This window comes from Nannospalax galili, unplaced genomic scaffold, assembly GCF_000622305.1.
Source record: "Nannospalax galili isolate Female #2095 unplaced genomic scaffold, S.galili_v1.0 scaffold1987, whole genome shotgun sequence".
Classification (NCBI taxonomy): domain Eukaryota; kingdom Metazoa; phylum Chordata; class Mammalia; order Rodentia; family Spalacidae; genus Nannospalax; species Nannospalax galili.
Genome location: NW_008355798.1, coordinates 58,111 through 79,575, shown reverse-complemented (window position 1 = coordinate 79,575; position 21,465 = coordinate 58,111). Strand labels below are relative to the sequence as shown.

General features: G+C 36.0%; 1 protein-coding gene across 3 annotated transcripts in view; it reads left to right on the top strand.

Annotated features, from left to right (window-relative positions):
- The window catches only part of LOC103750585 (spermatogenesis-associated protein 6), a 60,514-nt gene that overhangs the window by 6,030 nt on the left and 33,019 nt on the right, over positions 1–21,465 (top strand). For 2 of the 3 annotated variants that reach the window (XM_029556434.1, XM_029556435.1), the window contains exons 2-5: positions 1,481–1,605; positions 6,990–7,070; positions 10,898–11,191; positions 13,758–13,845. In XM_029556434.1, the coding sequence (XP_029412294.1) occupies positions 1,525–1,605; positions 6,990–7,070; positions 10,898–11,191; positions 13,758–13,845 (544 nt within the window). In that variant the 5' untranslated portion in view covers positions 1,481–1,524. Of the gene's footprint in view, positions 1–1,348; positions 1,373–1,480; positions 1,606–6,989; positions 7,071–10,897; positions 11,192–13,757; positions 13,846–21,465 lie in introns of all 3 variants that reach the window. The other variant, XM_017803348.2, reaches the window with a different exon arrangement.

Sequence of the window (21,465 nt, the reverse complement as noted above, 5' to 3'; positions counted from 1 at the left end):
GGGGGAATGGATGGGGGTGCTGACAGCACAGTGGACAGTGACAGGGATAGCAGAGTGTGGAGGCTCTAGTGGGAGAGGAAGGCTGTCTACCTGACGAGTTTGTATTCATGCTCAGATGCCGAGGAGCTCAGAAGGTGGGTGACTGTAACCAGTGATAGTCATGTATATAGAGATTAGAAATGCATGTGAAAACGTCTCAATGTCAATAGGCTTGGAATGAATTTTTCTGTATGAAATTGTGTGTTTTGACAACGAAGTGGAGATCTTTTTTAAACGTTGGAACCTCATTTAATTTTATGTCTTATAGAGTTTATAATGAGTAAAAGATTATATAAGGGTAATAATTCATCTGTAAACCTAGAAATGTACAGCCAATTTTGAAAGAGATGTACCCTAGCTCAGAAAAATGTTATTGAATAGGTTAATGCTGTTGTAATGAAATGCTTCTTCTAATTTAAAAAAACAAGGGGGTTTATTTTCTTTTTGTGTTTTGACTATTGGGAATGGAGAGAATTATGACCTTACAAGGTAAAAATCACAAATTACTGGAGGAGAGAGGTTGTATATTAGCATATAAAGACTAATTTTACTTTTGATACTGATTATTATATATTTTATTATATACAAGTAATCTCAAAATTTTCAGTGCTATGCATATATTCAGTTCGCTAGCCACAAATTCTAGAAAGCATGTCTCTTTTTTTAAAAATCTAATCATATTCTCCATGTGATCAAACAAAACAGGAGACAGGAATAATCATAGAAATGGTAACTTAGTTTTGGAGGTGTGTGCTGGATAGTTGTCAACCTGACCAACTTGGGAAAAGGGAACCTCAGTTGAGGAAATTCCTCTATCAGATTGGGCCTGTGGGCATGTCTGTGAGGCATTTTCTTGATTGCCACCCCTGAGCAGGCAGTCCTGGGTTATATAAGAAAGCAGGTTGAGCCAGAGGAGCAAGCCAATAAGGAGATTTCTTCTGTAGCCTGTGGTTCAGTTCCCTCCTCCGGGATCCTACCGTGAGTTTCTGCCCTGGTTTCCCTCAATTGTGATTGGGACATATAAGGCAAATAAACCCTTTTCCCCAAATAGGTTTTGGTCAGAGTGTTTTCTTACAGCATCAGAAAGCTAACTAGAACAATGTGTAAATGTCATGCTAACTTTGTATTTTTAAAAGGAATTCTTTTTTGTTAGAGTTCATATGTTCTGACTGAGTGACTGTAAATGAATATTCCAATTCTCCAAAATTATGAGACAGAGAATTACTGATACATAGTATACTTCTGAAAATGAAAAAAAAACATGTGTTGAAACATTTAATGTATCTTTATTTTAATTTTCCTTTTATAGAAGATAAACACTGGCTCGAAGCAGGTATGCAATAAGGCATCAGGCAATGTATATTTATATATTATACTTGATGATTTTGTCTCTAAATAGAAAGTTTGTTACAGTTTGAATCATAAGATATCTTTCTTATAGTGGGAGAAACGCTGTCTACCTATGATGAAAATACACGAGATTTCATGTTCCCGGGTCCAAACCAAATTTCTGGACACCATGATTCAAACCGCCAGGTTACCATGAGGAGGATTTCTGGCCTTCGAGTAAGTGCTCTCATTTGCTGAGTCATCTTTGGAGGCAGGGTAATAGAACTACCCTGCAGGCCTCAGTATAATAAAAGTGCAGAAGTTACTCAAAATTGGATTTGATTTCAAACATGTTTCATATAATTGTATTATTTTAAGCAGTGTGAAATGTAGTAAAAATAATTTAGGAAAGCTTAAGGCACAAATCACCCCAAATTAACACATATTATATTGGCTTGCATTCCCCACTGCCCGCTCTCATCCTTTCCATAGTCTCTTACTTTTCCTCTATGTTTCTCTCTGAGGAATGACCAACAAGCATGTGAGAGATAATCAGTCTCAGCATTTAGGAAAATCTAAAGTAAAACAATCACTTTTATACATACATGATTACTGGCAAAATTTAACAGATATTAAGTATTTATAAATTGAGAACTTTCATATACTGCTGTTATATAAGTTGGAATAATCACAATTCAGAATTATTTAATAAAGACAAAGGTTTACATTGCATATGGCCTTCTATATAGGTATCTTAGCTATATCTTCACTGGTATACCAAAAGCCTTCATAAGAGTACCCTCCCATGCCAGAGATAGAACCCAGGACCACACATATGTTAATCAAACACTCTACCACTGAGCTATAGCCGCAGATTAAGGTGTTTTCTTATAATATTGTTGATAGTAGTAAAAAGTAGAAACAATTAAAATGCCCATTAGAAGTTTGTACAGATTAATTATGAAGTGTTCATAGACTATTCATATATGTAAGATTAAAAGGTGCTTTAAGACACTCTTCTTTTCTGATTAGCAATAATTGTGTGTCAAATAACTCTTATTAGATGCAGTACTGCCACCATATAAAACTGTCTTACCCTTTCCTACCTCTTCCTTAACTTCTTTGATTTAAAAATATTTTTTTCCTGAAAGTAAGCCTGCTGCTCAGATAAAATGAGCCCATATTGTTTCAAAGAAGAAGTAAAAGTTGTCTAGCTTGAAATTACTTGGACAGTTTTTAAACTGATTTTATAGTATCTTAGAATAATATGACTAAGGAAAGTGGGGTGGTATAGTAGCTATTTGGTGAATTAAGTAAATTTCCAGTAAGTCTAGGTTTATGATATGCTATATCCAAAGAAATAGCAACCTTCATTTACTAAAAGCACAGTCTATGAAAATATTTCTCCTTTGAGATATTTTTGGGTATCATTAGTCAGCCTTTATAATATAAAAGTATCCATAGAGTATTTAAAGAGCAGTGTGAAACCCCAGAATGAAAGAAAATCATTTTTAAGCTTATACTTTTTAAAAAGTAATTTAAAATTCTGGGCATGGTGATGCACACCTTTAATCCCAGCACTCGGGAGGCAGAGGCAGGTGGATCTCTGTGAGTTCGAGGCCAGCCTAGTTTCCATAGCGAATCCAGACCAGCTGCAGCTACAGGGTACCGGAAGACCCTGTCTCAAAAAGACCAAAAAAAAAAAAAAGTAATTTAAAATGCTATATTCTACCAAGATGGCAGTATAAATTCAACTGTGTGGGGTATTAACAGGAATTTACTTTCAGCATTTAACTTGAGTTACTTGCATGTCTAGAAGGCATTTAATTGTTAAGATGAAAGGTATAAAAAAATCAGGACTTTTAGTAACAGCAGTGTGAATAGCTTGACAGCACTCCATACATGAAGCAAGTATAAAAGTGTACAAAGTTGTCATAATCAACGTCAGGGCCCTGAATATTAACTAACAAATAGGACAAGATGAATGAATTAGCCCCAGCTGACCTGAAACTTGCTATGTAGACCAGGCTGGCCTTCATCTCACAGAGATCTGCCTGCCTCTTCCTCCTAAGTTCTGGCATTAAAGGCATGCATCACCACACTCAGATGACAGATGATATTTTTATGCTTGAAATGTGACTAAAGTTGTAGTTAACTATGCCAGGAATCTGGGGCTCTCCTGCTGGGGATACCCCATACTCTGCCTGTTAAATGGGAACTGGAACTTCTGCAGCCTGAAGCTGGTACAAACAGCAGCAGCAGATTTGCTACCAGAGGGATCAAAATCAATTTATCCACCTGGGATGGGTAGCTGGGCTTTTCCTGCTAAGGATGTCCATTCATTTGGAAGCAGAGGAAGAAACCCCACAGCTGGGCATGACCCATTGCCATTCTGATTGGGGTAAATGGCACACCAGCCAGGAAGATGACAGGGAGAGTCAGGAAACAAAGGGGCAATAAGCAGGCCATGAGAAGGTCACTTCCTTTTCTTGTCTGGCTTTGAAACTCTGTGTGCCAGGGAGACAGTGAGAAACAAGCAAAAAGGAAAAACCAAGGGAAACTGGCTATAGTTTTCAGTTCATTCCCTCACCCACTCACTGAAAGTCAGTTTTTGTCTGACTTGAGTTTACATCAGTCTTATGCATGTTGCCTCATGGCATGTTAATCACTGACAGATTCCATATACAAAGGTGGCTATGGCATATTTGGGCATGTAATGGGGCATATTATCCAGGTTTCTGGAAATATAGATGATGATAAAATTGCCTAAAGACACATTTTTGCGAACTGTATTCCTATCATTAAGTGACATGGAACTGTACTTTTGGAAATTCTTTGATAGGCCTCTCTTTCAAAGGCAGAGCTATTTCCACTTCTGTTAACTCAGCATATATTATGATAAATATAATAGGGCAGTGTGACTGTGTTGCATTGCTGAGTCAGGTCATGGAAAGCATTTGGGAGCTCCTCCTTCCTCTTTCTCATGGATCACTCACCACAATAGAAGCCACTGTCTTGTGAGGACACTAAAGCAGCTCTCTAGATAGAGCAGAAGCTTACAGAAATGGTCAAAGAAGCATTTCAGGAAAGTGAGGTAAATGTTATTGGAAACTGGCAAAAAAGGAATCCTTGTTTTGTTTAACAGTGTGGCTGTCTGCAGTAATGTGGAATGTAGGGCAGAACTCTAAAAAGACTGTCCAAGGAGACTTTGTGCTAGTATTGGAGTGGACTGCCTGGTTTCCTCTTGATGCTTACCATACAACCAAAGAAGGAAAGGCCAGAAAACCAAAAGGAATCAGAACTCAGTATTTCTGTTGATTCCCAGCCCCTGTCATTTGTGGGCAATACTGAAATTGAGAAATGGCTTAGAACTAAAAATCATTCCAGGACACTTTCTGAAGTACTATGAAATTCTTAATTACAACTTCAGAAAGATCCGGCTAATTGTCCTAGAAAACCATTTACTCAACCAGTTTTCCAAAGATGCTTAAGGACATTTTCATCAATGCCAAAAGCACTGAAAAGGGTATAGATTTTGTTTTAGGGAGGAAGTACCATTAAAGGTCACGCGATGCAAAAAAGAGTCAGACAAAAACGAAGTAAGAGCATTATATCAATAGAAACAACACTGGTTTGAAATGGAGAGAGCTATTACAATGGTAATATCTCTTCAGAACCCAAACTCAGAACTGTACAGAACTCCTAATAATCTACCTTCTATTTCAAAGGATTTGTGATTCTGAAACCAGAAGAGCCTAGAATGCATAGCTATGAAATGTGTATTGTCCTGAGTAGGAATTGGGACCAAATCTCAATTATGGAGCTTCTCACATTTCCATGTCTGGATTTCAGGAATGTTAAAACGAGTGGTTCTTATTTACTTGTCATTTTTCCCCCTTTTGTACAGGAGTATCAGTGATTGCCTAGATTTGTCGCAGGTGTGAACAGTGTGTGTTTGTGGTATAGAAAACTTGTCTTTTGATATCTATAACTAAAGGACCTTATTTATTCCAGAATTTGATTTACATGCCAACATTGTGAATTTCAAATTGAGTTTGTAAGGTTATAAAAGAATAAGACTTCCTTCTTCAGTTGTTTTTGATGGAACGTGAGTGTATTTTGCAAGAGGAATATAAGTAATTTGTAGTCATAAGGAAGACTGCACATAGATATTTTGATACTCCTCAACTGAAAAGGTGACCCAGCTCTTGGGTCCTTGAGTATGGACTGTACTTAGCAACTGTAATGACTAAAATGTGGTGGATATGGCAGTTGAGACAATGCCATTATGGTTTCCTTCTTGATTTTCCTTGCATTACTCACTTTGGGGAAATTTGTCACATGTCATGAGGATCGTGAGCAGCTCTATGGAGAGGCATATCAGATGTAAAAAACTAGAGGGAAACAGGCCTCTAGCCAACAGTGGTGTGTCTTGGGAAGGAGACTGCCAAACTACAGTCAAGCTTTCAAGTGACTGCAGCCAAAATGCCATCTTGACTGCACACTCATGAGGGTGTCCAAGACAGACCCATCTCAGACTCTGTAGACTGCTATTCCTTAGACAATATATGCTTGCCAGTGGTTTAAAACTCATGAGGGTGTCCAAGACAGACCCATCTCAGACTCTGTAGACTGCTATTTCTTGTCACATTTTGAGTAATATATTAGGTGTAGTAATAGATAACTAACAAGTGGGTATAGTGGATGTCATTAATAAAAGGTATGTGCAGGAAAAAATACTTCTGATTTACATTTTCTGTAACAGATATGATGTTTTAGATTTTAAACTCAATTGGTCATAGGCTGGTGGTATAGAGGATTTGTCCAGTGTCTGACTTGTGCTGTAGCAGGAAGAAGTTGTTCTAGGCCCAGCCAACATGCTTCAATGTTTGGTTGTATGCATAACATGTACTTAAAAATTTTCTCAGGTGCATTGTAACTGTCCCTTTGAACTGCCTCTTTGTCTCCATTTATCTCAAAACTGCTCAAGCTGATTATTGAAATGCTGCTAAAAATAGAACCCAGATAAATTTCTACACTTGAATGTAAGGTATATTATAGGAAAATACTAGAGAATACTAAAAGACATCTCTTCTGTTTGCAAAAATTACATACCTGTGAGTTATGATATTTTTCCAATATGAGACATCCAGACTTTTAAAATATTTTAATTGTCAGATAAATATTATATATGATGTACAAATGATATTTTGGTATATGTAGACATTCTGGAATGGCTTAATGAAAGAAACAATGATTTCTTGATTGTATAGTTAAAAGGTCTTTGATTGTAAATGTAGAGAGCTTTGAAACCAATTGAATATGATCACATATTTATGAGTATATTATGCCAAAATTTATGTTAAAACTCTGACAGGAGACATTTGAAAACAATTCTTAATTATTCCATGTTACAGAATTGTTTCTAAACAAATCATTAGCAATGAAACTGCTTATTACTAATACTTATCGTTGTTGTGCTATCTTTATAACAAAAGGTTCAAAGTAACAAATGACGTGCTCTGACAAGTATTTGTTAATTCAGATCTTATTCTCATCACTAATTAACTCTTTAATGGCAATGTCTAATACCACCCTGCAATTTTTTTTTTATGTCTCAGGGAATTGCTCCAAAACTGGAATTTTCTACAACTTCAGTGATCACTGAATGTCTGATAAGTTCAAGGAAGTGCCACACTCAGGTAAGATAAAGTATTAACTGTTCATTTTATTCATATTTATGGCCACTTAGCAAGCTTTATTCCTTTGTTTAGGCTGCATCTCTTTTCACCTTTTTTGTTCAATCTTCAGTTTAAGTAAAAAGAGTTAACACAGGGCTCAATGTTTTGATTCTATCTTAGTAAATAGGAGAATGAAAATCTTCACATGCATGATAGAAGGCACCATGATGTTTTGTCTGTTTATTTACTTATTTTATTTCATGGACTTTTATTTATTTTTTTTTTATTTAAATTTTACTTTATTTTCTCCCTTCCCTTCAATGGATTTTTTTTAATGCAAATAAAAGTCAAACTGACAGAAGACAATGAATTCAGAAATTCCTAGAGAAAACTCCATTAGAGACCTCCATAAATCTTACAGAAGTTACAGGTTACTATAGAGTTCACAGGATACCTTTTGGCAAATGTAACAGAGGTTCTCAGATGGGGAAGTTTGTGTTTAGTGAGTGTGACTTCTTGAATATATGTAACTCCTTAAGGAACTATTGCTCAAGTTGGTGACCATACTATACTGGTCCTGTCAGATCGAAGGAAACTTGGATGCCCCAGCCTATATAGCTTCTGTTTGTGAAAATTCCCTTTAATAAGCTATCTGGACCTACTATTCCTTATATTCTAAATTCTTACTGAGCCACAAGGTGGTCTTCTGATAGACAGTTACCTCATCCACAGGCTATCTCATCAGAGCCAGCATCACCCATGTGCAGTTTCATCACAACCATGTAACAATGAGCTATAAATCCCAGAGAACTAAATCAGGGCAGGATTGGGCCAGTCATGGACAGAGTGGAATGGTAATTTGCTGTATTATCAGTTTTAAAGTCAGTTTTCTGGGGATGGTAATGATGACTTAAACTAAGAAAGGTAAAATGCAGTTATAGAACTACTGAAGGGAACACTTTTTTTTCTTTTTAGCAAGGTATTTGGTATTTCCAAGTCAGTCTGTAGTTATTTAACTTTTAAATGCAGATATTAGATATCTTAGCCTGTGCCTACCAAATACAGAGAAGTTTTATTGGCTTCTTTTTGAGATACGTACTGTGCACATTTGTAAATTGTTAAAAATGCTTTGCCTGGGGTTCAGGAATTTTTTCTGTCCAAATTAGAGTGTGCCTGTGTAATGAATGGATAGAAAAGTCTTTTTAATTTTTCACTTCTTGTCTGAAATACAGCATCCACACAGAAAAGGTTATACCTTCCACGTGTACGGGTCAGTGGAAGAACCTCTTCTGAATGTAAGGCCCTCACATCAGTTAGAATCATTGTACTTTATGAACTAACATTTTCTAGAAAAATGACTCCCCCCCTCAACTTGCTTGGAATTGTCATTTGATCTTTACTGAACAGAATGTAAGAGGATAGGTTTTGAACCAGACAGTGTTTCAGAAAGTATGCTGTAGAGCTGTGGGGTTGAAAATCTAAACCATTGTAACTTAGTAGTAGACCACTGGCCTTAGCATGAGTGAGGCCCTGGGTTCAACCCCAGCACCAAAAGAAAGGAAAAGGTGAGGAAGAGTGAGGAAGAGAGGGGAAGGAGAGAAGGAAGAGGGAGGGAGGGAAATGAAAGAAATTAAAGAGCTTAAGTTCCCTATAAGGATGTCATAAAGATTGGAGAATGTAAGCATGTAGCATATAGTTAATGAATGTTGTTACTGTTTAGGATAATTGGGAAAGGTATAGAACACCAGAGTTAAGAAAAGGTAGAAAATGCCTGGAAACAGAATAGACTAGTTCTCTTTTACACTAACATTTGAAGATTAACAGTCCTTAATCATATTTAAGATGCTGATAACCTATATTTTTTCTCAAGTGAATGCTAGATACAATTAAAATTTATCATTTCTATAAAGTAGCATTTTATTTTCAAAGGAAAGAATAGAACAAATAATTTTTGAGAAGAGTAAAATAATTTTTATTAGATTTATATTTAGCAATATTTGTAATCTTATTCCTATTGTGCTTCATTTTCAAATTTAATGTTTGCTGACAATTTAATGGACCAGAGACTTAAGCATATTGATGTGATTTTTCTAAGAAAATACCCAACTTTCTACTCAGTTACTCTTTTTACCTTTTGTAAAGTGAAATTTATTATTAGATGAAATATAAATAGTAGTCTTTTAAATATATTATTAGTCATTGTTAATCTTCTATAGGTTTTATTGTGTAACAAACCTCACTAACTTAATGGCTTAAAACAGTAAGCATTTTCAGCTCTGAGGGTCTGTGGGATGATACTTTTTGGTGTCTGGCTAAGGCTGAATGATCTGGGGTGGTTTTACTCAAAATATGGCATTTTGCACATGAATTCTTAGAGCAGAACCTTTCATTTCTTGCAGTAAGCCTGAGGTCAGCTAAGGTGATGATTCTAAGACTCATCTTCTAACAGGCTTATAATTGGGACTTGTTCATTTGCTGACAGAAAGATGCTCAGGAGTAAGAGTTGACAGTCATTTTTAAGATTTTTTCTTTTGCCACAGTGATTTGTTGGTTAAAGGAAGTCATACAATCAAGCCTAGCATGATCCTAGGAGGAGAAACTATCAAGTGTAGTCGGGAAATGATGGCAGTCATTTTGCAAACAGTATAAGACAACCACTATTTAAAGGTTTAGTAGACACGAACAGAGAGTATTAAGGCATATGCAAGTTTGGACAGCATTTGTAACAGATGGCATGTCGTTTATAACTGCCTGTAGAAGTATGCAACATTTAAAAACTTTAGTGAAGAAAGATGAGGTTGTTTTCATAAGGTCTGGCATACTCAGAGGTCAGCATATATAAAGGAACTATGAGCATCACTGAAGATAGACCCTTAGGAGTTTAGCTGTGCCTGAAAAACAGCAATGTGTGAAGGACAAGGGGAAAGAGGTGCTGGGACTGAGATGTGAGGGTAAGTAAGAGACTCAGTGAGAGTGGAGGAAATAGCTTTAGGAAAAGGGAGTTTTTAACTTGTAAACACAGGGGAACTATACAGAGGAGAAATTCAAGAATCTGTAGAAAGATAATTAAAGCTGAAACTTAGGGACTCTAAGGCATTAGAAAGACCCATTGCTTGAATCCTGTTATATATAATTATAGTTGAATGAATAAGACATTTTTAACAGTTTTTTTTTCAAAATGATTTCACAACTCACAAGACAAATACTTTCTTTTGTTTTCTTTTGACACAAAAGTCTCAGTTGCCTCGGCCAAGCTTAAGCTGTCTCAGTGTCCCTGCCAGGATTACAGACATGTGTGACTATAGAAATCTAGCATATAAATTTTAAAATAATTAAATCTGGTTCCTTTAAATTGTATAGCTCATTATTTGAATATTTAAGTATAAGCAATAACCACTCTGCATTAATTTTTAATAAACTGAAATAAGTTTTTTGCTTTATTGGAATTTTGCAAGTGATTGGTTGTTGGGCTTTAATTTTTGTTGAACCTGTGTTAGAGTTAAAAAGGATGTTAAGAGTGAAGTACTCCGGAGATAGAGACAGGTGGATTCCTGTGAGTTCAAGGCTAACCTGGTCTACATAGCAAGTGCCAGGCCAGCCAGGCCTATAGAGTGAGAACCCCATCTCAAAACAAAATTAAAAACAAACAAAAGGAAGTTTGATGCAGTAACCTTTATTAACTAGAAGAATGTGAATTTGACTCCCCCAGGATCAGCACAGAAAATGACAGATCTGGTTAACATTGATAACTTTTGTATACCTTAATTTACTTTTAAAAGTTTTTATTCTATCTGTAGAATATTTTAAAATATCTTCTGCCCATGTGAATTTTTATTGTTTATGTTTAGGATAAATTTACTTACCATTCGGCTCCAGTTGAAAAATCCCACGACAGAATGCAATGCAGAACATCAAGATCACAAAAGAAAAAGTCCAAGCCACCTGAAAGAAGTAAATATTGCATAAATGCAAAAAACTATGAACAACCTACAATTTCTTCAAAGTCACACTCTCCATCTCCCTACACAAAAAGACGTATGTGTGAGCTCTCTGAAGACACCAGGCAGCGGCTGGCCCATTTAAATTTGGGGCCCTATGAATTCAAAAAAGAAACAGATAAGCCTCCATTTGTGATAAGACATGTATGTTTTCTCCTAAACATTTCCATTCAAAACTTATCAAATCCGTTCTGCCAAAATACTATTCTAAAATGGATTTCAATCCCTAGCTTATATGCATAATTTTCTTGAACTTTAAGCCAGTAACCTAAAGTAGAAAATTAACTTAAAACAAAAGAACATGCTTTTTGTTCAGTCTCTAATGCTGACAGAGCTTGAGCCCCATTACAGATGCTGTATTAACTCTCCTAAGTAACCATTTGCAGTCTCATACAGCAGATAGCATCAGAGGGTATCATAACTCTACAAATTGAACTTGGTTGTATTTGACATTCATACTGAAATGTTAGAGTACAATTTTAAAAGAGAAACGAAAGGTTCTGAAAAAGATTCGGCATCATTCGAAAAAAATGATACTGGGAAGTAGGTGTTCTTGAGATAAAGTCCTTTGGGAAAGCTTTGGATCATAAATCTTTGAAGCAAACATGTATTTGATGGTCATTTATGAGAGTTCCTCTGGAATTAAGGATAGCATAGTTCTAATATTTTTATTTAGAAATTGTTTTGCTATGATTAAAGTTAGAGCATGTGTTTGTATGATGGTTGCATAGACTTTGGTTAAACTTGAATGTTTATAGTCAGAATTCAATTAAGGAATGTCTCAGAGTCTTCATAGTTTCTTGAATTAAAACACTTTTTTGGGATGTATATGAGTGTTTTGCCTGCATGTGTGTAAGTGTACCCATGTCATACAAGGCCTGCAGAGGTCAGAAGAGGGCATAGATACCCTAGAACTGGAGTTAAGGATGGTTGGCTGCCATGTGGGTGCTGGGAACCAAGCCCAGATCCTCTACAAGAGCAAACAATGCTCTTAACCACTGAGCTATCTCTCCAGCCCCCAGTCTCTTGATTTTTTAAAATACAGTATTTTATTTACCTTAAAAGCTACTCTACCAAAAGCTTTTAATTAAAAATACTACATATTTGCATATATACTAATAGTAAATCTTAAGATTTATATGCCTGCAGAAGCAAGACAGTGTTTGTGAGTATATATGAATAATGTCTTTATTTTTTCTAAATTCTAAAATACTAATGTTGGAATATACCCCTTTGGAAGTCAATTACCTCTTGAATTTCTGCCATATTTCAACTGTTCTAAAGGTTACAAGTTAGTAATAATAGTAAGGATATTCACAGTACTGTGCAACTATCCAATTAAATTCCATTGTCATAAATAGAAGTTATGTGATTATGAAGTACTCCCCATTCTGCCCCCCAGCTCCAGAAACATGAATATTTTTGTCTCTATAAATTTGCCTGTTCTGCTTTTTCATATAGAGTCATATAGGATTTGGCCTTTTGTGCTTGGCTTCCTTTAGTACATTTCTTTTGCAGTTCATCCATGTTGCATGTGTTTTTACTTTTTTTTTAATGGCCTAATAATATTCCATTACATGAATATCTGCCACATTTGTTTTTATATCTGTTGAAGGTTATTTGTGATGTAAATCTGGCTACTATAAACAGTGCTTCCATCAACAATTAATGCACAAGTTTTTGGATGAATACTTATTTTCAATGCTTTAAGGTAAATACCTAGAAGTAGACTTGCTTTATCATATATTAATTCTATGTTGAACCTGAGGAATGCCAAAGTGTTTATCTAAGTGGCTACACAATTTGCATTCCCATTAGCAGTGCAGGACAATTCCAATTTCTCTACATTCTCACAAACACCTTTTATTTTCTGGGTTTTTGTTGTTTTCTATCACTCTTTTATGGTACTGGGGATTAAAGTCAGGTCTTCTTGCATGCCAGGCAAATATTCTACTGCTTGCAATAACCCTAGGCTGTCCCATTTTCACCATAGCCTTCTTAGTGAGTGTGCGGTGACATCTTAGTTTTGTTTGAGTACCATTTCTCTAGTCACTGATGAGGTTGAGTATTTTTCCATGTTAGTGCTTCTGCTTGAGAGAAAGGTCTACAAGTCTTTTACATATTTTATAATGTACTTTATTGTTATTTACTTGTAGGAATTCTTTACCCATGCTTGATAACTCCTCATCAGATAGGTATATGATTTGCACATTTTTTTTTTTGATCTTAGGAATTACTTCTTTACTCTCTATATACCGTTCTTTGATTCACAAGAGGTTTTTAATTCTGGTGAACAGGCTCATCTTTTTATGCATGTATATCATTCTGGCAGTTTTATTTTTAGGTAGAAAATGGGGTTGACTTATATCATTTGTAAACTCTAAAGCACTCAGCATGCTAGGAGCTCTGAACACAGCCAAGTAATGACATCTTTGAATTCAAAATGCATATACCAAGTAGCAAGTGAGGCAAAGTAGGTTACTCTTCTGTTTTGTAACTTTGTAGTGCAATACAAAATAGGAAGTGGGGTAGTAGATATTTAACCAAAAATCCTTTTCTTTTTTTTTCTTTTTCTTTTTTTGAGCACAGGCCCCTTCCATTAACCTGCTGTGAGGCCTGTGTTCTAGTTGTTCTTGTGCATGAGATTGATAATGGGAATGAATGGAGCAGCTGAAATTCTCTTTTACATTTCAAATCCTTCTTCCTATAGGTTGATCCCCCAAGTCCCAGGGCTAATAATTTATTTGGACCATCAGGCAGAGACTGTGAAAGAGATGGATGGTCCAGGATGCACAATGGTAAGGCAGAAGCTTGCTTTCGTCTTAGTTGCCTTAGCTGAAGTTCAGCCTTTAACCTGACTCTGATTTATTAAAATGCAGTATTTGCTCTATTATTGAATTTGTTGTGACACTTATATAGATACTTCATAAAAGGAATAGGATTTCTATCCTGCTGTAAACCATATTCTTCTTTGAGATTCAAAATGCATATTAGTATTTAAATATTATACTACCTTATAGTAAAAATTACTGTGTTCTGCTCATCATTTTCTAAAGTTATTTGACTATGAAACGTATTTCTCGCCTTAACATATTAATTTGTAGAACAGGTTTTTTTATACCATGATGAAAAAGTTCAAGGTTATGGATTTTGGAAATTAGTTTATATAGATGATGTTGAGCATCTTCTGTGTTAGTGCATCTTCCTGGGAAAAAGGTCTACTCAAGTCATATGTGAATTTACTTAAACCTGTCACTTATTTACATACTTAACATTCCTTTTTATATTTTATTATTATAGTTTTATGTGTATGAGTGTATTGCCTGTGTGCGTGTAAGTGTACCCGTGTTGGGCAATGCAATGCCCCTGAAGTTCAGATCAGGGCATCAAATTCCCCTGGAACTGGAGTTATGGATAGTTGTAAGCCACCATGTGTGTTCTGGGACTCGAACCCAGGTCCTCCGCAAGAATAGCCAGTGCTCTTAACCACTGAGCCATCTCACCAGACCCCTTAGCATTCTTAGAAAAGTAATTTTAAGTGCCTCAATAATCACTTTATGAATAAAGAGATAGCTTTGAAGTGTGGATTGCTATGTAATGAATTTGAAGTCAACCTTAGCTACGTGAGACTTTGTCTCGAAGAAGTAAAAATTAAGGAAACTCCAAGTTACTTCTTTCTTTTTGCCCCCCTCAGTTATTTTATATTTGCCATCTTCATATTTTGTAGCCCAACAACAGCTTTATTTTGTCATGATTTGAAAGCCTTGAGTATTACTCTGAATTACCTCAATTGGTTTGGTGGCCCTCATCTTTAATACCAGCACTTAGGAGGCAGAGGCAGATGGATCTCTGTGCAATCCAAGCCAGCCAGGACTTCAAAGTGAGAATATCTCAAAAAATTATTTAAAATAAAAATAATAAAAAGAAATATTTCTGCTGGGCATGGTGGCTCACACCTTTAATCCCAGTATTCGGAAGGCAGAGGGCAGGCAGATCTCTGTGAGTTTAAGGTAAGGTCTACATAGTGAGTTCCAGGCCAGCCAGTACTACACGGTGAGACCCTATCTCAAAATAATAATAGTAGTAAATAATAATAATAATAATAATAATAATAACACATTCAAAGATATTCTGGGAAGGGCTAGACAGACAAGGCATTCTAGAAGTGTTTATTTCCTGGCTGTGAATCTATGGAGAGACCCTTGAAGGAGACAGGGATGGTGAACAGGTCATCCTTGTCCATCCAAAATGGCTGCAACAAGAAATGGTGCCAGACTTTCCTCCCTTACTGGGATGGTGATCAGAGCCACAGTGAGGACAGAGTTCTTCCCCACATCAGAACCCCTCATTCTTCAGAGAGCCTCCTAACACCATGAGGCTGTGAACCACCCTGCTGGTAGGGAGCCTTTCTGGTCCAACACATGCCTTCAAGGAAATCAGGGCAGTTCTTTTTCTTGGTCTTGGGTGAAGTGCTTAAAGATTTCTCTCATCCCGGCTGGAAAGATGGCATAGTGCTTAAGAGCACTGGCTGCTCTTGCAGAGGACCCAGGTTTGATTCTCAGCACCCACACCATGGCTAACTATAACTCTATAACTCTAGTTCTAGGGGATTCAGTGCCCTCTTTTGGCCTCTGCAGGCGTTGCACAGCACAGGTGCACTTACACACATGAGGGAATACACTTGTACATGTAAAATAAAAATAATAAAATGTTAAAAAAATAGAATAGAGATAGCATGGGAAATTTTTCCATGAAAAGTGTCTGAGCACACACATTTAGCAGATACTAGCTAAAATGATATTCTGGAAGGATTGGTTCTTTACATTTAATTTGTAAGACTATAGTTTACTTTTTAATCCTGTCTCTATAGTGAGATCAGAGAAGGAAAAAAATGGCATCATAATGTAGTAAGCTCTGACACTGTTTATTCTAAACTGTAATGTCTAATCCGTCCCCCCCCCCCTTTTTGAGGTTTAGAGAGCTGCATCAAGCAGCATGAGTTTAATAGCCTCAACACAAAAACAGGAAAATAACCTAATTCACTATAGTTTAGTACCTGCATTTTTGTGCGTTGGTACACTGGGTTTGTGGCTTGTGACTATATGAAACACCTTTGTTTCTTGTACTCCTAAATTAAATTGTAGTTTGTTCATATATTGTTAGGTTGAATATAATCCCTTTTTAATAAGAGCTTATCTGTATTATTTTAAAATACATGTGTGTGGAGGCGGGGTGTGTGTGTATTTGTGTTCATTTGTTCACAGAAGCAAGAGGCGTTGGATCCGCCAGAACTTATAAGCTGTTATGAATCTCCTGACTTGGGTGCTGGGAATTGAACTCAGGTCCTCTGAAGAGCAATATGCACTCTTAAACAGTGAGCCATCCCTCCAGTCTATCTAATACCTTTAAAAATTATTTTTATTTATGTGTATACCTGCATGTATGTAAATGCACCCATGTTGTGCAATGCCAGTGGAGGTCAGAAGAGGGCATTCCATACCCTGGAAATGGAGTTGTAGATGGTTGTTAGCCACCATGTTGGTGCTCGGAATTGAGCCTGGATCCTCTGCAGAAGCAGCCAGTACTCTTAACAGCTGAGCCATCACTCCCAGCCCCTCTAATAGCTTTTAAAAATGAAGACATAAAATATTTCTAGAGAACATGTATAATTTGGGCTTTTTTTCCACTGATATGGAGAAAGGCTTCGGTTAAACTTGAATGTTTATAGTCAGAATATTCACTAAAGGACTGCTTCAGAATTTTCATAGTTTCTCAAATTTTCAAAAAGTATTTTATGTTAAAAACCACTTTACTGTTAGTCTTTTATATCCAAAATATCATATTATATGAAATTATTATGAAATTAAAACACTGCTGTTAACTGTTTCCTCTCTTTGGAGAAACTTACAGACAGAAAATGGGCTATGTGAGCTAGGCAGTGGAAAGTAACTTCAGTATAGATTGTGTTGGGAAGATTCTTTACAACACTTAGTGTCTGACTTCTCTTGGCAGTTAAATATTTGTCAGCAAAATGGTTATAGTTCCTAATAACTTAGCAAAGCTGTCAGTTTGCTATGTAGAAGTTTGCTCAGAGACTTCAACATGAGTAGTCTTTTTGTTTTTAGCTTTTTATCTTGACATCTTTGCACACAAAAGTAAGAGTATAGACAATTCTTGTATCTCTCTTATTTAGAATCCACAAATGACATTTGCTTTCTGTTTCTCTTTTTCATCCTTATTCTCTTCTCCCCCCTTACTACCACTACTGTACATGTTCCATTGCATAAATTTTTGCTACAGTCTGAACTGTCCCTAACAGTTTGTTGAGCTGGGCATGTGGTACATACTTGTCATTCCAGCACTTTGGAGGTAGATACAGTAGGATTAGGACTTTAAGACCAATATCACTACATAGCAAGTTTGAAGCCAGACTGGGTTACATGTGGTAGTTTGAATGAGAAGGTACCCCATAGACTCACAGTATTCAGACATTTTGTCCCGAGTTGGTGGCACTGTTTTGAGAGTACATCACTGGTGGCAGGCTTAGAGAGTTTTTAAGCCTTGCTGGATCTCCAGTTGCTCTCTGTTTTTGAAGATGTGAGCTTCTGTTTTCTGGTCTTCCTTGGGAGAGTCTGATGAGAGTCATTTCTATATGGGATTTTAACTTTTGCTACCTTTCAAATTTGTTTAATGGCACTATTTTAAGCTCAAATAAATTAGAAAAATAGCATTATGAGTCATAAAATTCCATATCTTGGGTAGATAGCAATACATGGTAGTATCTTCTTGATCAAACAGCATGCAGGCATCAGGTGGAGACTTATTAGCAACATGCCTCACTATCCTAGCTTTCATTCAAATGTGTCCCTCTCTTGAGTTTCTTAGGGAACAGTAGCAACTGAACAACATCATTTCTAGGAAGTTTATATTTGGTTTGGCTTCTTTCTTTTTTTATTCAACAACTTAAGCAAGTTCACCTAGTTATAATTTGTATGCCATAAAGTTCATGTTTCACTGTAAATGATTTTGAATCATGTTTCATGTCTATGAGGTTATCACTATAAACCCTCTTTAGAGCATTCCTGTTGTGTCAAGTGCTTCCTTATATTTATCTGAGGTCAGCCTGCCTTCTCACCTTCGGCTCCTGCATTGCTCCGACTGTCTGGCCATTATTAGTAAGGGTATCATGAAGATTTGCTTTGAACTTTTTATGCAGATAGGTTTCCTTTTCTACCAGGAATAGAATTACTGATTCATATGGATTTGTGTTTAGAATTTTAAGACACTGCTAATCATTTTTCAAAGTGGCTGCACCATTTTATATTATTACCAGTAGTATGTAGGATTTCCATTTTCACTAGATCCTTGACAACACTTGCTATTATCTTCCCTTTTAGTTATGCTATTAGGAATAACTAAAGCAGTCCTAAGAATGAAACTGTCGGAAATAAAGTTGGCCTTCTGTATACACAGGTTCTGCATTCATGGATCCAACAAACCACAGATCCAAAATATTTGGAAGAAAAAAGATACAGATATTTTTATTATTTCTGGAATAATGTAATGCAAGAACTATTTGCACAGCATCTACATTGCATTGTATATTAGGTATTATAAATCTAGAGAATATGAAAAGTATTCACAAGTATGCACAGTTTATGCAAATATTCTGCCATTTTATATAAGAAATTTAATCATCCATGAATTTTGGTGTCAGCGGTGGTCTTGGAGCTACTTTCTGATGGATACTGAGGGATGGCTGTGTTAGAGCTCCTAATAAACTGTTTTTGGTGAATGAAACAAAGTGAGGAAGAGGTATGAATCTCTTTGTTATAGGCCTTTCCTATACGCTGAGAGATTAAACCCTGTTTTTATTTCATAAAGCTGGACATCTTAGCTTTGGTTGTGGTTGTAGGGGGTGAGTTATGACAAAAACATTGCCCTTTGCTTAATGAAGATACACAGGAGAGCAGAGGCCAGACATAAATTATTGCATGGACATTGGGTAAGGGAGTATGGGTGAGAGATGATAAAGGATTAAAGGGCAGAAGTCTTTGAGGACTCAAGTGGAAACACACATTCAACATCAGTGAGTAGTACAACTTACAGAACAAGGTTCATTTCCATGAAGTTATTAAAAAGGAAGGTAGTCATGTTCTTTATAGCAGAGCACTATAGAAGTTGCCAAAATAGAGACTGACACTTAGGAAACACACATTAGCTATAATTGTCAGAATGGGGTTTGAGAACTGCTTTGACAATAAGAGTGAATTTATACGGAGATACTTAATTTTAGATTAAAACTCTTTAAATCCTTAAAGTGAGGATTAGTCCTTTGGAAATGATCATGAGCTTGTGGGTAAGGTTGAGGTATGGAAAGAGGAAAGATGTAGAGGCTATGTTACAGGAGTCCCAGTGTGGTTTGTTAGGACTAAATGGACCTGACTTTCTTGGGTATGCTTCAAAGGAAATGGTTTCAGGACTGATTGTGTTTGTCACTACTTAGTATCTGATTCCTTCAATTGTCATATCCAGATGATTAAAGAAATCTATAATGTGAGGTTGATTTTGAATATATATCCTCCTGTTATACCCTTATCCTCCTGTTTTCTTTTGTTTTATAATATGAAAACCTACTGACTTTATATTTGTGGAAAAAGCATTGAATAAGAAAAGACCTTAGTTCCACTGCTTGTTAGTTAGATAGGAATCCAGTCTCTTTTCATGTGAAGCGTAAATAATAATCAAGCCACTGAAATAAAATATCGTGGATGACTTGGCTTTAGCAAATGACATTTGTTTTCTTGCATTTCTGGAGTTTAAACCAAATTTAAAATGCTGGCAAGGTAGGTCATATTCCATTATGTCACTGCATAATTACATGACTGTGTTAGGAGACGAAGAGTTAGAAAAGGGCAGAAAAGACAGAGGGAGGGAGGAAGGACAAGGTCTCTGGTGTCTCTTCTCATAAGAACACTGAGACTATCTTGAGGCCCACTCTCATGATCTCATCTAAACCTGATTACCTCCCAGATACAATCACACTGGGAATTAAGGCTTCCATGTAGGAATCTTATGGGAGGGGACACCACAGTTTAAACTTTAATCTATAATGAGATTATTGGTTAACAAAAAACTAACATTTTAGTGTGTTTCCTGCTAGGTTTTACTCAAAGTCATTAGGTTTCATTGTTTAATTATCACAGGAACCTCATGATGTTTAGACCATATTTCCATTTTATGGATGATGAGACGTGTGGTTTTAAAGTTGTTCAAGATCACTCATATAATATTTCTCCTAGCTCTTTTTCATTTCTTCAAACATTTTTAAAGTAGGACCTCATTTATTATGCCTACTATGTTTCTCTACCTTTGCAAAGCTTTTTGATTGTTTTCACCCTGAGATATTGCCCTTTGATATGACAATTTTAAACCATTAATTGTATGTATCATTCTGACTTTTAGCCTGTTCTTTTATGCTGCTGTTACTCAACATTGTATAATTTATAACCAAAATAGATTTTGAGTACCGTAGACCATGACTTTTGTCTTCTCTATCTCCTTCATTTAGAATTTAGAAGATTCATAATTGTTTGTAAGAGTGATTAAATGTGAACATTGAGAAACTGAAGATCAAAGTAATAGCGGGTTTAAATATGTTCTGAAAAAAAAAAAAAAAAAAAAAAAAAAAAAGAAAGAAAATTATAAGCTTCTCAAATTAGGCTGAATTTATAAGTGGTTTGTGAAAAGCAGAAGACATAAGTGTGTTCACATACTGTAACTTTTAGCATACACTAGCTGTGAAATAATATATGGCACTTCTAGAATTATTATCTCAGTCTTCAAAGTTATCCTTTTTTCTTTTTTAAGAATTAGATCATGTCCTTGCCATTGTTTTGTTTCTTCTGTTACTCGTGGTCATGCTGTATATTTGTAGAGAAGAGATGATTTAACTTGGATTTTTGTTGTTGTAGTTGTTTTTTGGGGGGGACAAGGTCTCACTGCGTAGCCCCCACCTGACATGGAACTTACTGTGTAGGCCAAATTGGCCTCAAACTCACAGAGATCCACCTGCTTCTGCCCCCTAAGTACTAGGATTAAAGGTGTGCACTATCATGTCCAGCTGGATTTTTCTTTTAATTTTGAAAAATAGTTGAAATAATTTGACTCTTACTAACATTGAGAAGTTAGCCTTGTTGGAAAGATATTAATATTTTCACTGGCATCTAGCATGGCTCAAGACACCTAGAAATAAACCTCTTCCATCAGAGAAAGCCCGAGAACCTATTGAATACACACAGCTCTATGTCTCTATCATATAGCTATTTTTTGATAAAGTTGAGAGAATAAAGTAATATAAACTCTTTTGACTACCATATATGAACTAAAATTACAAATTATGATTATGTCTCATTTAA